Source organism: Echinops telfairi, unplaced genomic scaffold (assembly GCF_000313985.2).
Source record: "Echinops telfairi isolate 266 unplaced genomic scaffold, ASM31398v2 ScPeMD7_7458;HRSCAF=8496, whole genome shotgun sequence".
In the NCBI taxonomy this organism is placed as follows: Eukaryota; Metazoa; Chordata; class Mammalia; order Afrosoricida; family Tenrecidae; genus Echinops; species Echinops telfairi.
This window is the reverse complement of record NW_022111358.1, coordinates 16,520,850-16,535,751: the sequence shown is the minus strand read 5'-3', so window position 1 is coordinate 16,535,751 and position 14,902 is coordinate 16,520,850. Positions and strand designations below refer to the sequence as shown.

Here is a 14,902-nt window from a genome sequence, read left to right as displayed (position 1 = left end):
AACCTGTGGACTTTGTCGCTATAGTTTGAGGTGCCTTCGAGACCTTCACCACACTGCTGGTGTATAGATCACTTGAGCTGGGGACTGTCGGAGCCTGTCATCTGGCTGACTGTTGGTGACCCGCCCTGCTGTTTGCTATCTGTGGCTGGACTGCCTGTATTGCTCTGCAGAAGACTCGGCTGTCTGCTTCCTTGACTTAGACCCAGCAGCCCTCGTGTGTTTAAGAACTGCCAATATATTAACTGTCTCAAGGTAGTGAGTCTCAGGGAAGTGAGTTGAACTGAGTACTGCTCTGTGGACTAATGAGCGGTTTATTTCTTCCTGTTGTATCTATCTATCTACAATCACAAGTGTCCTGGTTTTGTTAACACAGATGACACTGGGCTACTGTTGAGCACTGAGGGACCGGGCAGAGCTGCCCCTTGGGGCTCTCAGGGTTGTCATCTTTACTGCAGCATGTCCAGCCGGGCCTCTCTCTCCAGCAAACCTTCTCACTCCCTGCCATCCAGTCCAGGCCGACCCTTCGCTATCTATAGGGCAGGGGAAAACAGCCCGTCGGGTTCCTAGACTCTTTATGAGAAGGAGCCATGTCGTGTAGTGGTTACGGGCTGGGCTGCAATGCGCATGGTCGGGAGTTTGAAACCACCACCGGCTCTGCGGAAGAAAGACTGGGCTTTCTCCTCCCGTAAACAGTCAGTCTCCGAAACGCACAGGGGTCGCTGTGAGTCAGCATTGACTCGATAGCAGGAAGAGTTAACCCCCTGCGGGAGTGGACGGCCTCCTCTTTCTCCAACAGAAAGGACTTTAGGACCCACCGTAAGGACTGTCCCCCTCCTGCCAGGGAGGTCCCGGTGGAGGGCAGGCCGTGAAGCTGGGGGTCCCTGGTCACACTGTTAGCCGTGAGTTTTGTGTTCATTTCGGGTGGGGACTGGCTCCGCAGCTTCGGCAGCAAGGCGGCTTCCCCGGCGGTGCATGCCCTGCCTCCCGGCTCCTTCTGCAGAATGAACCACACCAGCAGGGCGAGGGTCACCTCTGGAGTAACCCCGGGAAAAGGCCAGGCCCTTTGGGCCTTAGCTGCTCAGTGGGTTACCAGGGGTGAGCTAGGCGGGAGGCCTGTGACTCCAGGGGGAGAGCTGCGAGGGAGGCTGCCGAAGTCCAGCCCACGTGGCTAGCCAGCCACATCAGAGCGCCAAGACAACACCAACTCTTTATTACAGGGATTCCTTCGAAACAGCTCCAAGGGGGAAACCCACACAGAGGAGGGGAATAAAACTAATAAAGCCACACATACACAGACACACAGGCACACGCACAATAGAGGGGATTGGGGATTTCCGGCCAGAGCGCAAAGCCTCCTCTGCCGCCTGCCCCTGGGATGGATGGAGCTGGGCCCCATCTCGCACTGAGGCTGTGCAGGGCTCCGCTGGGCTGAGTCGCCACCCACGCTTCCAAATGTAGGCACGCCTGCCGCTGCAGCGGGGGCATGGCCCACTAGCAGGAAGCCAGTGGTCTGGAGTCGGGCCAGGACCTTGGGCAAGTCCCAGTACGCTCAGGGCCTCCCCTCTGCGGCCAGCCCAGGGCGAGCACTCAACAGGGCCTGAGGGCCTTGGGTGAGTTGGGGGCCACCAGTGCCCCCACTGAAGTCCGGTTGCCACTCCCAGCCTCACTTGGGGGTGGCCAGGCTGTGCGGAGCACCACTCTGTAACCCCAAGGCTTGCCCTACTCAGGCAGCAGGCAGGGAGGGCCATGGCAGTGATGGGGGCTGCAGGGTAAGCGCTCCAAGAAGCTGAGGTTTCCTGCTTGGATCAGGTGCTCACTCTTCTCAGGGGACACCCACAGAGCCCCTCAACCTCAGGCCCCCCAGCTCAGACCGGGCCTTGTCTTCGAACTAGCACTGTTGGAATTGGTGTTCTTTCAACAGGGCAAACAGGGTCTTAGGACACTGGGGTGGCCCCCTTCCCGCCCATCTAGAGGAAGAGGCAGCCTTTAGGGCTGTGGCCTTCAACATGGGTGGCCGATGGCCTAAACAAAGCACTGTCACTTCCCCCGTGGTGGCCCGTTACTCCTTGGCGCCACCCCAACCCCGATCAAGGAAAGGCTGGGTGCAGAAGGCCACATGCAGCACGGGCACAAGGTGCGCAGGTCAGATGGCTTCATTACGCCTGCTGGGCCGTGGGCCAGAGGGGGAGGCAGGGACCCCAACTTCGGGTCAAGGAGCCTCTTGTCAGCGACCACCCCAGCCTTGCCCACATCCCAACCTTTGCCCGTTTTTCAGTGTGCTGTGTTGTAAAGGTTGGTCCTTGCATTTGCACTCATCGCCCATAGAACAGAGGGCCTGGCTACATGCAGAGGGGGCTGTGATTGGCTGCTGCCTCTGGGCCCCCCAGGTGTTTCCTCCAATCGCAGCAGGGGACCCCGCCCCTCAATGTGGTCGTGGCAGTGGTGGGCTGGACAGTGGAGGGAGAATCACTGGGCCTCAAGACTCCAGCACCATGTGTCCGGCTGCAGCTGGGTCCTCCAGCCGGAGGCCGGCCTTGCTCCGCGGCCAACCACCCTGGTCAGCGGATCACGGGCCAGGTGGCACTGCTGCCATCTGCAGAGGAACGGGACAGGAGAAAACACTTCCCTGGTCATCGGCTCCTGGAGAGGTGCCTCTGAGCACAAGCCACCAAAGGCCGGGGCCCTCTGCTTTTCCCAGAGCCTTTTAGGTTGGGTGGGGCTCTGGCTGGGGTCACCCCACCCATCCAAGCTCCTGGGAGCATTCCAGTGCAGACTGGCAGGGAGAGATGGAGGGGGATGTGGACTTCCAGGGAGGAGATGCTCTCTGACCTGAGCTCAAAGGTGGGACTGTGACAATCGATGGCAGACCAAGAGGGCCTGGAGGGGGTTGTGGGGGCAGAGCAGGCAGAAGACTAAGAGGGTCCCAAGACCACTTGGGAAGCCCATGGAAAAAGCACGGGAGAAATAGAGCTGGCGCTGTGACCTGGTGGTGGGATGCACGCAGGCCCATGGAAAACCAGCATCTCACTAGTGAAGGAGCGTTGACCGGGAGGCTGACACCAGCTTTCAGTGAGTTACCTCCCAGGGCTGGAAAGATCCTTAAGAACGCAAGTAGGGGTGTGGAACATTTTGGGGGGACAGAGATAGAGGTGCAGATGTTGGGACCCCTTTTACAGAATTATTGCTGGTGCTGCCAAGAGGGAGGTGGGTAGTGAGAAACCTTGAAGGGGGTCAGGCAGGGCAGTGGGGGGAGCTGGCATTGAGGGGGGTGGGAGAAGGGCAGAGGCGGCCCAGTATTCCCGGGTCAGCGGAGCCAAGGGGAAGGCAGTCTCTGGTAAGATGAGGAGCATCTTCACAAGGACACAGCATAGAAGTCCCTGGGCCTTGCAGGTGGCTTTCCTGCACCAACCCAGGGGTGGGGGAGGGCCAGCAGCCACTCATTCTGAGCCCAGGAGCTTGCTTTTAAGATGAGGAAGAGGGGGTGGGAGTAGGGGGGGCTGCATGACAAGAGGCAGGGATAAATGCTGAGCAGAGTCCTGAGAGGGGGTGGCTTGGGACAGGAACGCTTCTCCCTGGAGACCAGTGGGAAGGGGAAGGGACTGAACACAGCAGCAGTGCTGTGTGCAAGTGGAGGTGCAGCCAGCCCCGGGGAGGGGGGGCGTGTGGGTGCTGCGCCCTGAGCAAGGAAAGCTTGAGGGGAACACCAGAGGTGTGAAGTGCCCCTCGGGGCTGTGGTGATGACATGAAGCCTGCGGTTGAAGTGGAGCCACTGGAGGCGAGGTGCCTGTAGGTACTTGTTCCAGGCGGTGTCCCCGCCCTCCCCGCCCTGCTTGGCCTCGCCTCCACCACCAACTGGGGGCAGCATGTATTTCTACACCGCTGCTGCAGCTGCCAGCTCCAGAGACCGTCCAGACAGTCCAGAGACATGGACTCTTGGAGCGCTGGGGAAGGGTAGACCAAGCAGCTTCTGGACTGGGGCGGGGGAGGAGGGGGCAGCTGGAAGAGGGCCAAGTAGACTGAGTCACAGGAGGGGCAATGTCCCCATCTGGTGATGGCTCGTTCCCGGACTAGCCAACCCAGAGGAGATCTGTGTGTGCACAGCACTAGGATGAAGCCACCTCTGCTCTTCGGATAGCTTCCGCTCAGCACACTGCCTTCTAAGCCGGGCTGTAAACTACCCAAGGTCAAGAGCAACGCTATGCCAGGACGCGTCTGCTGTAAGCGGGAGTGTGCCATAGCTTCAGAAAGAAATGCCAATACGAATTTCGAAGCTGAGGCCCTTGTCTCCTGCTACCACAACCAGTGGCCTGAACCCCTGGAAAGGCACCTGGGTGTGGGAGGGGCAGTCCCTGGGCAGCAGGGTGCCAGGCCTCACCTCTTAGTGACCTTCCCTTAGGGCTTCTTCCACCTTGGGCACCTCTTGCCTCCTTCCCCGGCCGTCTTCATCTGAAAAGCAGAGGGAAGCTGCCTCACCCGCCACTCTGCACGGCCAGGCTCAGGCATGCCCCTCGCACTGAGATGGAGTGTGGGCTCAACTGCCCTCCCCACTTTGCCTGAGCGGGCACAGGCTGATCCCCCGGCTGTGCGGTTGGGTTGGATGGGAGAAGCCACCTGGCTGCTGGCCTGGCTCCCTCACAGAGCTGAAGCCATGGGAAGTCCCTTCCCATCCTGGGTCCTTGGTTTGCTCGTTGTCCAAAGGGAGGGGATAGTTGAACAATCTAGATGACTTCCAGGGCCTTTTCCGTCCTTGTCCCTGGGTGTCTTGTCACCACCCCAGGGCCACCGCCTCTGCGGGCTGAAGGCCAGGGTTTGGCTGGGGCCTGGTAGGGTGTGAGGGGTCATCTGGCCCGTGGGGAAGGACTAGGCAAAGTGAGGCAGCGCTGGGTCAGAACTGCAACCTGTCCAAGCTTGACGCTCACCCTCCAAATGCCAGGCCCATCTGCCCCCGTGGGGTCTGAGAGCATTACCCAGAAACAGCCTGGCTCTTGTCTACAGGTGGAGGTGCACTGGGGCCCCCTCTTGGGTTGGAGAGGGAAGGGAACAGTGTGGACCAGGCAGGCAGCTTCACTGGTGTGTCCTAGGTTGAATGTTCCCCCCACTACTGCCGGACCCACCGGGACCTCCTTTCAGAGGGCTCCCAGCCAAAGCTCAAACCCTCCCGTCCTCTGTCCCCACAGCCTCACCGCAAGTGTGCCCCTCCACATCATCCAGGAGATTGGCCGTGGATGCTGCAGCCCCCAGCCTGCCAGACCATTCAGGAAAGCTGATGGGAGGTGTGGCAAGCAGCACAGTCCTGCCCTCCTGCCTGCCCTGAGCTCAGGGGGCGTCTCCACCCACCACCCACCCCAGCCTCCTCTGATCCTAGAAGTCAGACATTCCTCCTTCCTCTGGGACTGGCTGAGCAGCTCCTGACCTGACCGCCCTTGCCCCCAGCCCTTCTCCCGTGCTCAGCCTGTCCCTCAGGCCTGGAAGAGGGTGGTGGGAGTCCGGGCAACAGCAGACTGGGAGTGAGGAGGCAGAAGATGTGCAGACCGGTCCGGGTCAAGACATTAGGGGCAGGGGGGCTGACGTTGATGGACGAAACTGTGTTTCTCCAGAAGACACATAAGATGCCAGACAGTGGGGGGAGGGGATGGCAGGACCACCTCAGACCCTGTCCACCCCCACCCCCACCCCAGGCTGGGAAGGATACGACTGGTGCTTCAACAAGTGCTTCCTCTTGGCTGACTTCCTCATCTTGGTCTTCTCGGAAAAGGCCCGGGCAAGTTCAAACAGCTTCCTCCGGGTGGCTGGGGGCAGAAACACCTGTGAGCTGCTGGCCACTGAGTGGGCACCGGGTGGGGACAACCTGGTACTGGGGAGCACGAGGCAGGATCTTATGACCCTGGTGGGTGCAGGCCAGCAAGAGAGCCCTGAGGGAGGAGGGCCAGACATGCAGGCTGTCTTCCCGTCTCCGCCTGCAGGGGCAGCACAGGCCACTGGGAGCTGGAACAAGGACCTCCATGCAGCCCAAGATCCGGGTATTCCTTCCCTAACAACGGCAGACAGCCATGCACCCTGGCTTTCTTTCCTGCTGCCCTGTGTCGCGCTACCACCACCATCCCTCCCAGGCCAGCTCGGCTCGGTACTGCTTCTGAGATCGGCTTGAAATGGGGACTGGAAGAATTGCAACTTGGTTCGCACAAGGCGGGGGGTGGGGGGAGTGGCGGGAGGGAGGGCTGTCCAAGGCTGGAAAGACTTTGTAGGGTGAGGTCATCCACCCCACAGGCCACCCCTCCCACCCCTCCTCAGGCTGTAGAGGAAGTGACTTCTCCCAGTGGGGACTGGGTGCAGTGCTGACAGCTGGCTCAGGGGGATTTAAAACTTAATTTGTATCCAGCTGTAGAGAAAAGGTGTGTGTGTGGGGGGGTCCGGAAGGCAGAGCGAGGGAGCCAGGGTGCAATTCATATGTCACTCCAGATCACCAGGAGCCAGCTGGGCTCCAAACTCGGGGGGAGGGGGGGGGCTCCCTTGCTCTCTCCCTCCCAGGAGACCAGGGCCAGTCTGGGCAGGAGGCTGGACTCACATTTTCCCATGTGCTCCAACTTGTCCCTGAATAAGGCATCTTCAGACGCAGTGTGGTTGGCTTCACTCGCCCCTGGAAGGGAAGACACCTGCTGTAAAGGGGGCTGAAGAGGGAGGTCAGGGCTGTTCCCCAAGGCAGCGAAATCCGACCTTGCCTTCCACTTGGGGAGGGAGCAAGGAGCAGCTGTCTCATGGATCAGGAAGGAGTGGGATATGTGGGGGAGCCTGACTTTCCCCCTCGGTAAAAATGGGTGCCCATCGTCTGCTGTGTGCACTCGGAGGGCTCTCGCGATGCCATCAGGGAACTTGACATTGGGGGGAGAGGGGGGATGTACACGTGAAAATCTCCAAGCCTCCCCATGAGGGTCCCCCACCCCCAGAGCCAGCAACAAGGTGCATGAGGCCTGAGGGGGTGTCCCCTACCTTCCAGGAACACCCTGCTCCGTCAGAGCCCTGCCCTCCACCAGCCCCCCACCCCAATTCCCAGCTAGACTGACAATGAGTCCAAAGGATAATGAAGGAGAGGGGCTGGTCCCCAAAGTCAGCACCTCACTCCGTGCCCTTAGAGCCCCTCCCGCCTCTGGCTGTGCTGCCTACTCGGCTCCTCCAGGGTCACCTTGCAGGCTGAGTCCCCTTTGAGTCATTCTGATCCATCTCAGCAGGGCTGGCATCTCTAGTTAATTCCAGATCAAGGGCTGGAGGCTCTTGGTGGGGGGGTGGGTCGCTAAGCTCCTGCCTGTTGCTTACAAATCAGTTCACAGGGATCGCTCTCAGTCTGTCTCGCTCTCTTCCCCCGCAATCCCCACCTGCCTTTGGAGGAAAATTCCCTTCCCGGCCAAAGCTGCTGGGCTTTTCCCTGAGGACGCAGCTGCGGGGAGGGAGGGAAGCCAGCCACAGCTCAACCCTTCTGCCACTACCTCCTCCCTCAGCCCGAGGAGAGGGCGCTCCACTCCTGCCTCCCCAGCTTGCTTCCCAAACTCAAAGCCTGGCCCTTCAGAGTCGGGCTGCAGGGCAGCTACTCCCAGCGACTGCCTGAAACAGCACTTCCAGCTGAACCCTGCCCTCCGCCCTTCACACATTAGCAACCATCAAGTGCTTCCTTAAAGTTGCCGGTCTGTCTACATGATTCATAGACAGATGTCTCCTGCCATCAGTCCCCCCAAGACCAGAAGCTCCCTAAGGACCCAGACCAAGCAGGCCTTTCAATCTCCCTGTCCTCTGTGTCCTGACCCCTTTCATGGGACACTGGGGGGGGGGGGGCAATACTGCAGGGACCTCCTGGGGCAGCAGCCAGCCTGCATGAGTCAGTGCCACCCATGGGTTCATGGCCCCCTGCAATGCTAGGGAAGCTGGACCTCAGGGCTAAGAGGACATGGAGGCAGGACCCAACCTCAGAGTGTCTAAGGTAGAAAAGGGTTCATTCGGGGTTCCCATCCCCACTGGAACACAAGCTCCAAACCAGGGCCCAGGTCCTCCAGGACACCCACCACCATTCCGGCCCTGGGACGGTTACCTGGGGCAGGAGAAGGAAAGCCGAAGTCGGTCCCGATCCCCGCACTGCTAGATTTGGCCTTCTGGGACTCGTATGTCAGTCGATCTGGAAAAGGACCTCACTGCAGTCAGGAGGGAGGAGTGCTCGCTCCCTCCCGACACAGACACCCTCAGGAGATGTCAGAATTCGAAGGACTCCTAGCGGGGCTAGTCCAAGGCCCTAGCTGTGGACCTGGGACCAGTCCCTGGCCCCTTCCTTCGCCCAGCATTCTCCTTGCACACCCTTTTCCTCCCAGCCACAGTCATGTCCCACAGAAACACACTTGCTTTCACCTCCAGAGCTCCAGGCAGACCTCCCGGAGCCCGCTCTCCCTGATTCGCACCCCAAGCACCCTGGCGCCCTGAAAGGGAAAAGCAGCCAGGCTGAGGAGGGGGCTTCAGTCCACAGACAGCCAGGCTGGGGAAAACCTTAGGAGCCCCTGCTCTATGCAGGGTGCCTCCCTGTCGGTCACTCTGTCCATGGAGCTCCTGAGACATCCTGTCTGCCCTGGTGGCAGGTGTGTGTGTGTGTGCGCGCGCGCGCCAGGTCTCCCTGAGCAGGATTCTGGGGCTCCCACAGAATGAGCTGGTGGGGGATATGTCTTGTCAGGACAGAAGGGCTGGCACCCTTACCTCTCCCGAGCACTCAGAATGCACCCCACCCGCCCGCCCGTGCGGTGCGCCACCTCTCTCCAGGGCCAGGAGGAAGTCACGGTTGCGCTGCAGCTCTTTCATAAACTCCTCGTTCTGTAGGAACAGCGCGATCCTCTCGTCCTCCAGGTACTGCTTCCAGCGGCTCTCCTGGTCTCGGGGTCCTGGCCCGGCCCCCGAGGGGACAGGGCCTCCTTCTCCGAGGCTCAGAGGCTTGGGAGTCCCGGGGTTGCACTGAGAAAAGAGCCAGCAGAGGACGCACACCTGTGTGTCCACATCCTTCCCCAGGGGCCCCAACCCCGCCCCGCTGGACCTGGCCATCAACCCAAAGCCAACCACTCAGGTCAGCATCCTCTCTGCTAGGGGAGCAGCCAGGCTTACAAATGCTGCTCCTCCGGTCACTCCATCCCTTCAGCTACAGGGAGACCGGCCCCGAAAAGTGGCTTTGGTCACCCGGTCGCCAACCTGTGCAGTCCTTGCCCCAGCTGCTGCAGGGTGGACCCCCTCTCTTATGCCAGCCTCTGGGAGAAGCTGCCTAGGCCATTACCAGGAGCAGGGAGACGCCCCTCTGCCACTGGCTACTCCATGGCCCCTCCCCTTCCAGCTTCCTCAGAGCGGGCACCTTCCCCAGTAGACCAGGAAAGCAGACCAGGGGAGGAAACAAAGTATTCTATCCGGCTCCCTGTTCTTTCCCTATGGACCCAGGGGCACCAAAACGGCTCAGGCTGGACTCCCCAATCAGGAAGTGCAGCTGGCACAATCAAGGAGACTAGTGGGCGGCAGGTGGGCCGGGAGGTGGGCTCTGTCCCTTTTACCTGTATGCTGTCGCGCTGCTGGGGCAGGATGCGCAGAAAGTCATCCGGGAGGTTGCCCAGCAGCGGTGGGTTCCAGTTCCGATAGCGCCTCTGGCTTGAAGCGGGGCTGGACCCCAGCACGTCGATCCTGGGGGTGCAGGGGGACGAGGGGAGAGTCAAACCAAACCCCCACCTCACTGCCATGGCATCCCTTCCCCTCAGTGACCCCCTCTGAGTTTCGAAAGCTGTAGATCTTTATAGGAGCAGAAAGCCTCGTCTTTCTCCCTCAGAGCAGCTGGTGGTCTTGAACTGCTGATCTTGTGGTCAGCAGCTGCATGCATAACCTGCTATGGCACGCTGAGGAGGGAGTCAAAAGAGCCAAACTGACTGCCATCAAGTCAACGCCCACTCACTGTGACCCTATGGGGCAGGGTAGAGCTGCCCAGTGAGTTTCCAAGACTGTAACTCTTTACAAGAGTAGAAAGCCCTGTCTGCCACAGAGCCGTGGGGAGTTTCAAACTGCCGACCTTATCGTTAGCAGTCCAATACGTAACCACTGAGCCGCCCGTGCTCCTCGGAGGAGGAGGAGTCATGCCCAAGCACAGTCTCCAGAGCCTATGCCAGATCCAGCGGACACTTCCCCAGCCCCCACCTCTGGGTTGGAGACTCAGACCGTGAGGACTCAGCCACTCTGCCAGCCTGGTCCCAGGTCTCTAAAACCAAAATGAAGCTCAATGCCAACGATTTGATTCTGACCCACAGAGACCCTACAAGGCAGGAAACAACTATCCTGCTGGCTTCCAAGACTAGGGGGGCGGGTTCTTAACAGGAGCAGACAGCCTCATCTTTCTCCCAAGGATCCACTGGTGGGTCTGAACCACTGACCTTGTGGTCAGCAGCTCAATGCATAGCACAGGATGCCGCCACAGCTCCTTACCCAGGTCTCCGGGTCTCGGACTCCCTTGGAGGGGTGTGGGTTTAATTAGATGCTTGACCACACCCTCTCATGTTGTATTCAAGAGCAGGGAGCGTGCCCTCTGTCCATGTCTCCTGGCAGCTGGGTGACAAAGGTGACCCAGCTATTGGCAGGTGGGGGAGGTGTAGGATTGGGGGCACTTGGCTCCCCTACAGGTAACGGCACTAAGGAAGCCCAGGGGAGAGAGTGGAGCAGCTCCGTGTGTCAGTTCTGGCCCTGCCACCACACAGCCAGCCAAGTGCTTGGGGGGGGGGGGGGGGGGGGGGGGGAGTGGGGCAGGCCTTCTCCCTGCTGGACCAGGTCACCTCTTTCAAAGTACTGGGGGCTCCCCATGAGGCTGTGTGTTCAACCGTGTGCAGACAAGGCATATGGAGGCTGAGGGTGGAGGAGTGCTGGCTCCAATGAGCAAGCAGAGTTCAGGGCTGCCCTGCCCTGGCAAAGTGAACCCTAGGCACTCCAGGCTCCGCCAGAGACCAAGGCTGGGTGGTACGCACCCTCCCCCCTGCCACCCCGGGTGGGTCCTGCGCTACCCTCCAGGGCAGCCTGGCTGGCTCGGGGCTTCTTACATGCCTCGGCAGCCTGCAGCGTGGCAACCACAGGACACGTGTTCTGCTGGATCAGGGAGGTGACGGGGGGGCGGCAGGCCCTGGTGGGTGGAGGGGCCGCTAGCTCCCTCCTGCTGGCTTTGATTTGGGCTCCGGCTCCAGGAATCCCTGCCGCCCCCTCACTGGAGGGGAGCTTTTCCGGGCTGCCGCTCAGGATGGAAATAGCTTCCTTTCCTTTTCTATTTTAGGCGGGTGGCCAGGCGGGGGCGGATGGGACAGGGTGGCAGCAGACGGGATGACAGGCTGCTAAGTGCTTGATGGGAGATGGGCTTGGAGGCGCAGACTGGGCAGGGGAACCCCGCCTCCCTTCTCCCTCCTCCCCGCCATCGCCCTCCCTGGCTCTACCGAGGGGGAAGCTCCCATGTCCCGCTCCTCAGTGACTGGCTTCTGACATACTGAGGCCTCCCTGCCTTCAGTCCCTGTTGAAGGGTCATTCTCCCCTGGTCCCCGAGGCTGGGGAAAGGATGCACCCCTCTCTCAGGGACTCCCAGCTAGGAGAAAGCCTCTCTGGTGTTACCACCTCTCCTGGGCTTCAGTGTCCAGCTGGGAGCTGGGACCTCAGCCCCACCTCACCCACACTCAGAAGGTAGCAGTGGAGTGGCCCTTGGGGGCCTCTAGCCAGGCTGACTACAGAGAGATGGGAGGCTGGGAGTGGTGGCTGTGATCCAGGCAGAAGGTAGGCCAGGCCCTTTGGGCCCTGGGGAAGGGGAGGGGGTGTCTGTTGGTTGGGGGCTGGGCACAGGCAGCCCCAGCGACTCCATTGTGGTCCGAGAGGAATGTCAGAAATGAGCTGAGAGGCAGACAAAAAAACTTCCAAGGCTGTACTTTCACTGGAAAAACAGCAGAGGGTTTGTGCCAATACAGAAGGGGCTGGTGGGGGAGGGGGCAGAGGAGAGGGGAGGCGGGGAGTTTCTCCTGATCCTGAGTCTCTGCCCACCCCCGCACCCCCACTATGTCCCCCTGGAAGTTTACCCAGAGATCTTTCAGAGAAGAGCTGGAGGCTCCCGCAGGGTCTGGCTCTGGCTTAGGGCACACAGGGGATCTAGAAACATCTCGGGGGTGTCTGCTTCCCCGGGGCACACAGCAGAGCAGGACCAGGAGGCCGGGCCACCCAAATCTCATCACACTCAGCACCCAAAGGGTATTTCTTTCTCAAAACCCTAACCTGGCCCCCTCCCTGGCAGTTTAACACCCTGGGGCTACTCCCCTTCGCCCAAGCTCTCTGGAGAGGAGGCCTCTCTGCCCCAGGCTCAGCTGACCTCTCCAGCCTCTCAGGCAGTTATTCTGTACTTCCTGGAGTTCCCTGGATGGCTCTATCTTTCCGGGCCCCAGGCCTTTGCAACTGCTTCTCCTGAATGCCCTCTGGTCATCTGCTCCACCAGACTAACCTGGGTGTGGCCCTCCCTCCCGTCAAGCTGGGGCATCTGGACTGGTCGCCAACCTTTCCCACCCCCTTTCCAGATTCTGATCTCCTTGGGGAACAAGACAGGGTTGTATCCACCTGTGCATCAGCCACCCTCTCATCACCTGCATATTGTAGGCCACTCAGTGCTGCAGTAAATGTTGCAGGTGGCAGGGAGATGGCCTCTGGATAGATCTGGGCCCAGCTAGGCCATCCTGGGGCAGAGAAGCTGGTGCATCCGGGCTGGCCCTGTTTCTTCTAGACACTGGTCTGGGTGAGGTAGTTTATTGTGCCAAGCTGGCCGATAAACACATATAAACACATGTGGGGTTAACTGAAGGGCGGAGAGATAAATGGCTCAGTGAGCCTCGCCTTTCTAGTTCTTTGGTCTCTTGATTTGTGATGGTTGGACCAGGGTGCAGCTGCCTTAGTCAGTTCCCTGCTTCAGCTTGCAAGGCTGACTTCCTGCAAGACATCCCCAAGGAGAAGCCACACAGACCTCCCGGGATGCAGCCCTGGGGCTGGAGCAGCTGTGTGGAGACCCCTGCCAGCACTGAGATGCTTACACATTCACTGACTTGGCTTTCCTCCTGCAGTCGGCATCATTGTGTGTGTTTTGTGAGATGGAGGAGGACCTTGTGGATTGGTGTCAGACATATGGGTTAATGTTGGACTTGTGGGCTTGGGCAACACTGGGTTGGGATGTTTTCTTGATGTTCGCTTAACCTTTATATAAAACTCTCTCGTATACATTAGTTTCTGTGGATTTGTTTCTCTAAAGTACCCAAACAACACACTGGGGAAAGCCGCACCCTTTGTGTCAAATGTTCCAGCTAAACACACGGCCGCCAGGCCAGCCAGGGAGCAAGATGGTGCAGTTCGTTCTGACTACAAGTCTGCTCTGTGGCTGGCGCTGGGCCAAGGGCGCCACACACAACGTCTCATCGGGGATGTCCAGCAGTGCGCCCCACGAGGCCGGCCAAGTTCAGAGAGGTGGAGTAAGGAGCCAGAGGCCATACCAGCAGAGGCATCTGGAGAATCGGAAGTCAGGTTGCAAAGAAAGGCAGTCCCTTCTGCCTGACTGCATAACCCATGTCCCTCCCCTATATCCACGACACCACCCCCACTGCACCCCGGCAAAGTCATTTCCTGTGTCAGGTGCAAGGCTAGGGCACGAACATCTGAAGTCCACAGGTCTGAATGCAACAGCCTAAGTTCAGTGCTAAGTCTGCCTGTCCCCTACCACTGGGGCTCGCCCTCACCAGGTGTACTGCCCCTGGCCCCCAGCCCTACGCCACCCACAACTGGCTGAGCACCCAGCCAGAGTCGGGAGGAAGGGCATGGCCCGGACAGCTGCTATGCACTTCTGAAAACTAGGCGAAATCATTCTGTGGACAAGGAACGGAAACTCTGCATCTGAGATGTTCAGGAAAACCACTGAGCCCCAGGCCGCTGCTGTCAGGTGCTGTGGAGGTGGTTGAGACCCACAGCAACCCCAGGTACAAAGACGGAACTGCCCATCCCACACCGGCCTCATGATGGTTTCGATGGAAGCGTCTCAGAGAGGCCCACCCACTTACCTCCCCCTCCCGCCCCAATACAGCCCGCCATTTCCGGGCTCCACTTGTGAGTGGGGAAGGACCAGACTCTGTATCCAGGGCCCCCGCACCTCCAACTTTCTAGGGCTCTCGCTTCCCCAGGCTGTGACCGCAGACAGAGCTTTTCCTCGCTCGGGCGGGGGCAGCACCCAGTAGCAAAGAGCATTAACTCTGGAGCCAATCTGACCTGGGTTTTCGATCTCACCTGGTAGCCCTGGGGAAAGTGCGACATAGCTCTGAGACTCACATTCCTCATCTGTAAAATGGGGATGGGATGGCCGCAGTGGGCCCAACAAACACTGTTAGTTCAAATGCAATGATGCAGCTAAAGAGCCTTGTCCAGGGCTCAAGGGCAAGGTGCTTGGTAAATGTCAGCATCTCTACCTGTGTCAGAGGAGCCCAGGTGGGCAGGGCTTACTCATTGGGCTGCAATCCACAAGGTCAGCAGTTTGAATCCATCAGCCACTCTGTGGGAGAAAGACGGGGCTTTCTACTCCCGTAGAGAGTTACAGTCTTGGCCGCTCACAGGGGCAATTCTCCCCTGTGCTAGAGGGTCGCTCTGAGTCTGCATCGACTTAATGGCAGTTTGTTTAGTCTGGAACTTAGACCTGTGTGACAATAGAGTCCTCCACCTCCCCAGGTCCCCAGAAGAGAGGACTCATAAGGCAGGTCTCTTGTCCCGTCACCTCCCCCAACCTTCACACACCCCTCCCCACCCCCGGCCTGCCTCATTCTAAGGAAAGATGCCTTTCTCTAGGACAAAAAGCGGAATGCTGGGCTCC

The 14,902-nt window shown here is 59.7% G+C and overlaps 1 protein-coding gene across 1 annotated transcript in view; it reads right to left on the bottom strand.

Annotated features, from left to right (window-relative positions):
* Positions 1-1,188: 1,188 nt before the first annotated feature.
* The window catches only part of CUEDC1 (CUE domain containing 1), an 18,919-nt gene continuing 5,205 nt past the window's right edge, over positions 1,189-14,902 (bottom strand). Inside the window, exons 3-10 of the mRNA XM_045299662.1 lie at positions 9,561-9,687; positions 8,781-8,979; positions 8,078-8,161; positions 6,566-6,637; positions 5,693-5,789; positions 5,184-5,242; positions 4,376-4,446; positions 1,189-2,593 (exon numbers count right to left, since the gene is read on the bottom strand). Coding sequence (XP_045155597.1) covers positions 4,379-4,446; positions 5,184-5,242; positions 5,693-5,789; positions 6,566-6,637; positions 8,078-8,161; positions 8,781-8,979; positions 9,561-9,687 — 706 coding nt within the window. The 3' untranslated portion in view covers positions 1,189-2,593; positions 4,376-4,378. The remainder of the gene's footprint in view (positions 2,594-4,375; positions 4,447-5,183; positions 5,243-5,692; positions 5,790-6,565; positions 6,638-8,077; positions 8,162-8,780; positions 8,980-9,560; positions 9,688-14,902) is intronic.